The 3,784-nt window shown below is 42.9% G+C and overlaps 1 protein-coding gene across 1 annotated transcript in view; it reads right to left on the bottom strand.

The window, feature by feature from the left end:
- The window catches only part of PRKAB1 (protein kinase, AMP-activated, beta 1 non-catalytic subunit), a gene marked incomplete at its 5' end in the record, with an annotated part of 5,156 nt that extends 2,124 nt beyond the window's left edge, over positions 1-3,032 (bottom strand). The window contains 3 exons of the mRNA XM_010183303.1: positions 135-249; positions 1,046-1,139; positions 2,866-3,032. Of these exons, the coding sequence (XP_010181605.1) occupies positions 135-249; positions 1,046-1,139; positions 2,866-3,032 (376 nt within the window). The remainder of the gene's footprint in view (positions 1-134; positions 250-1,045; positions 1,140-2,865) is intronic.
- Positions 3,033-3,784: the final 752 nt, after the last annotated feature.

Here is a 3,784-nt window from a genome sequence, read left to right on the forward strand (position 1 = left end):
ATTCCTGCACATGTCCACAGGGCCTGACAAAAGTGGAGATTTATCTATACTGGAGCTGCAACTGCAGATAAAAAGGAAGAGGATTTTTGAACAGCTCTCAAAAGTGTGACACAGAATTAGTAGTAAGCTCATACCAGACATGTCAGAACATTTTTGGGAGTCCACCATCAAAGCATCGAATACTTCAAAGTCAGTTTTCTTCACCTGTATGATGTTGTTGACGGTACCCAGCTGGCTGGTTACTACTGGCTGGGAAGAAACAAGATACAAAAGTTGGAATAAAAAGGTTTGCAGGACTAACAGATTCTCAACACTACACAATCCGCGTTACCAAGAATGAGCTGTATTGCTTTTCAAACATGCTAGCAGCAGACATGAAAAGAGCTCACCATTGCTCAGGTAGTGTTAGTTTAAGAGCAAGCACAGGATTGAGGACTGGGGGGATGCACAGCAGTTGAACCTGCTAGGTCCACAGCACTCGATAAATTCTCGGGCTAGGATAAGGCTAGGATCAGGTTTGGGCTAAGGTTAACAGTGGCAACATGGAGCTAAGCTTTACCTCTAGCTTCCACAGGGCTTTCAGAGCCAGGCTAAGATCTGCCTGGCCTGATGTAGGACAGAGCATGGCTGGTATTGCTGGTTTACTCCTAAAGCTAAGCCTAGAATCCAGGGCAGAAGGTTCTAGAGCAGCAACAGGAACATTCTGGCACAGACAGCAAGTACAGCGCAGAGAGATTTGGGCTGTCACCAATGCTGCACTGCTTTAAAAGACAGTTTGCCACTAGACAAGAAAAGCACATCATCTCTTATAAATCCAAGAGACCTTGTCACCTGTTTGTGACAAAATCTCCTGTCCTTTGAGGCTGGCTGATGCTGCCACCTAGGCCAGCTGGGATCAGAAATCTCCCTCTCACCAGCTTAAACAGTTGGTTTCTGTGGTTAACCAATGCTCTCTGAAAAGGCCAGTTACTGGCAGAGAAACCAGCCAGTTTCTCATCTTCAGACGCCTCAATGAATACATACAGTGAGTCAAAGAAAACATCACCTCCGAAGGATCGTGTGTCCACTGCCCATCCACAAAGAACTTGTACTGGTGCTCTCCTTCTGGCAGGTCCAGGATCGCCACAAAGTTATTGTGACTGGAATTAAGGACAAGCAATCAGCCCTGAAATATTCTGAATCAATCTACAAACTGTGACATTGTCAACATAGAATACAAGCCTCCTTAACATGCAAAGACCTAAAAAGGCAGTGCCACATTTAAGAGAATCTCTGATGCAATCTAAAGGTAAAGAATTAAACCAAGGTTAATGTTACTGATAATTTCCTCTGTGACAGCAAGTCCCTACATCCAAAATCACTGTCCACAGCCTTGGCATCGGTTGGCACTGAGCTTTTGTAAAGTCATTCTTGCATTTTCATGTTACTTGTTAGAATGTGAGGGCTCAATTTATCTGCAAGGCTCCTGTTAATGGAACAGGATCAGCTTACTCTTATTTCCTTGCCTTTCAGTATTTGCATCATAAACTGCAGTTCACAAATGCCTATGAAATGAATGACCAACGACTAGAAGATAAAAGCAGCAACTCAATACTTCTCAGTTACTTTGGGTCTGAATAGCTGCACTTGGTAGTTTTAATACTCCTGTGCTGTGAACTTCCTTATTCTTCAGAAGTCTTTACCGGTATCTCAAAGAAACAGCTGATGTTATGTGAACAATTCAAACAGGCCACACAATGCCAGCATCTCTCTTTACTTCTTCTCAGGTAAGGAACGCCAGCACAGAGCTGGATTGGACATTTCACTTTGGAATAATGAACTTTTGTACTTGAGCATATTTGGCTCAGTAACATGATTTTATCCACCTCTAAGGAGGTCCAAATATCTCCCTTCCCAGAATACCCAATCTGACAAGAGACAAACCTGTAATTTCCTTTTTTTTTTTGGTAGAGACATTTTGTCCTTCTTCCAGATTCATTTCACCACTTCCCATCTCCCAGGCTTTCTACTTAGAGTGTGACAGCAATACTGATGTTCCACTGGCCTTTGTTCCAGCTCCTGCCTTGATAATTTATCTCCCAAAGTTCATGCACAGAACTATCCTCCCAGACCATTTCCTCAGGCTGCTATGCTCCTCCCTCAAGTTTCCTGAGAAATAAAGACACTTCTGCAACAATGACAATGCAGGTAGCCACTGACTGAGATGAGAAACACCAGAAACTGGCAGGAGACCAATCTTTCATGGATATGTCATTGCTGACAGACAACAGGGCTCAGATCAACAGCTAAAGTCAGACTCTGCCATCTATTAAGGTTTAATTTTTTGAAAAAAACCACTGGTTTAGATGAAATATTGACTTAGGTATAGAATTAAGCAGATGTCCAGAGCTCTCTGGCAGGAAAACACACTTGGTATCTTAATTCTCTTGTGCATGTAGTTTACCAGCAGGCAGCCCAGGCTCAGTCTCCTAAGCAGACTTCAGACCATTTGAGCTGGGCAAAAGCCAATGATATGGCAAGAAAGTACATGAGCCATCTAAGACACTATAAATAAAACCAACTTCACTTTACACACCTCAATTCTACCCCAGGGAGCAGACTGCACAACAAGGATTGTTTCTGATCATTCGTGCATGGTGCCCAGGGAACAAATCACACACAGAATTGACACACAGCTCAGCTTTCATCCTGTGCCATCCGAGAACCATGAAGTCCGATTCTCACCAAGGGCTTGGGAAGAGGAGCAGGAAAGTGATAAATCCAAGCACAGCACCAATGTTACTGACTGACCACCCCTCTCACTGCACTAAGCACTCCCAGTCCGTAGGGAACGGCACCAACACAGCAGCAGCAGCAGTTTATTACCTCCTGGTCAGAGGAATTTTACTCCAGTTGTTGAAGGACCCAGACAAATAAACTTCTTTCCCTCCTCCAGTCCACCGAAAAACTGTTGGTCGAGCCTGAGTGGGAGTTTTGTCGTTCACTTCCAGATCTTGTTGCCAAGCAAGGAATTCTTCTTTTTCCAAAGGAGCCTACAAGCACAATGTCTTAATCAAAAGGAATTCTCTGCTGGCAGACTTAGACAACCTGTATTCTACTGAAGGCACAATTCTCTAAGGTACAAGTCCACAAGTAGTTTCCGTCAAAAGGATTAGAAACTGTGCATTTCTAGATGCTGTTCACAAATTCATTTGCCCAAATTCTGCAAAGATGTTAAAGCCTTCCACATTTGCAGAAAGAGTGGAAGGCAAAATAATCCCCCCCCCTCCAGCCCAAATAAGCTGAAAAAAAATGACGTGAGCTCACAAAAGGGAGAAAAATAAATTAAGAAGAAATATACTTAGGAAGCATTTAGATTACACAAATACTGTAGGCACAAAATTTGTAGTAAGCAGAAAGACTGATTTGTCTATGGGTAACAGCTCTGATCAACAATCAAAATCTAAGTGTAATTTGCTGTTAAATATTCCTATGAAATACGATGCACAGCAAGGCAATTCCAACAGTCCATCTAACACTGAGCAAAAATCCAGTTAACAGATCTTTCATATGGAAAATAACAGACAGGTAAAGTGTCACTGGTGACTGCAAGAGCACTCGGGAATCAAAGAAAGCCGGGGCACTGTAACTAGAACGGGGGAAGAGCTTTGAGCCAGTTACTTTTTATTTTGTCTACAATTAATTCTTGCTGGAAACCATGACACTGCACTCATTGTATCTGCTTTTTATTTTTTTTAACTGGGTCAAAAACTGGCTGGACGGGAGCACAGAGAGTTGTGGTGAA

This window comes from Mesitornis unicolor, unplaced genomic scaffold (assembly GCF_000695765.1).
Source record: "Mesitornis unicolor isolate BGI_N332 unplaced genomic scaffold, ASM69576v1 scaffold21714, whole genome shotgun sequence".
NCBI classification, from domain to species: Eukaryota; Metazoa; Chordata; class Aves; order Mesitornithiformes; family Mesitornithidae; genus Mesitornis; species Mesitornis unicolor.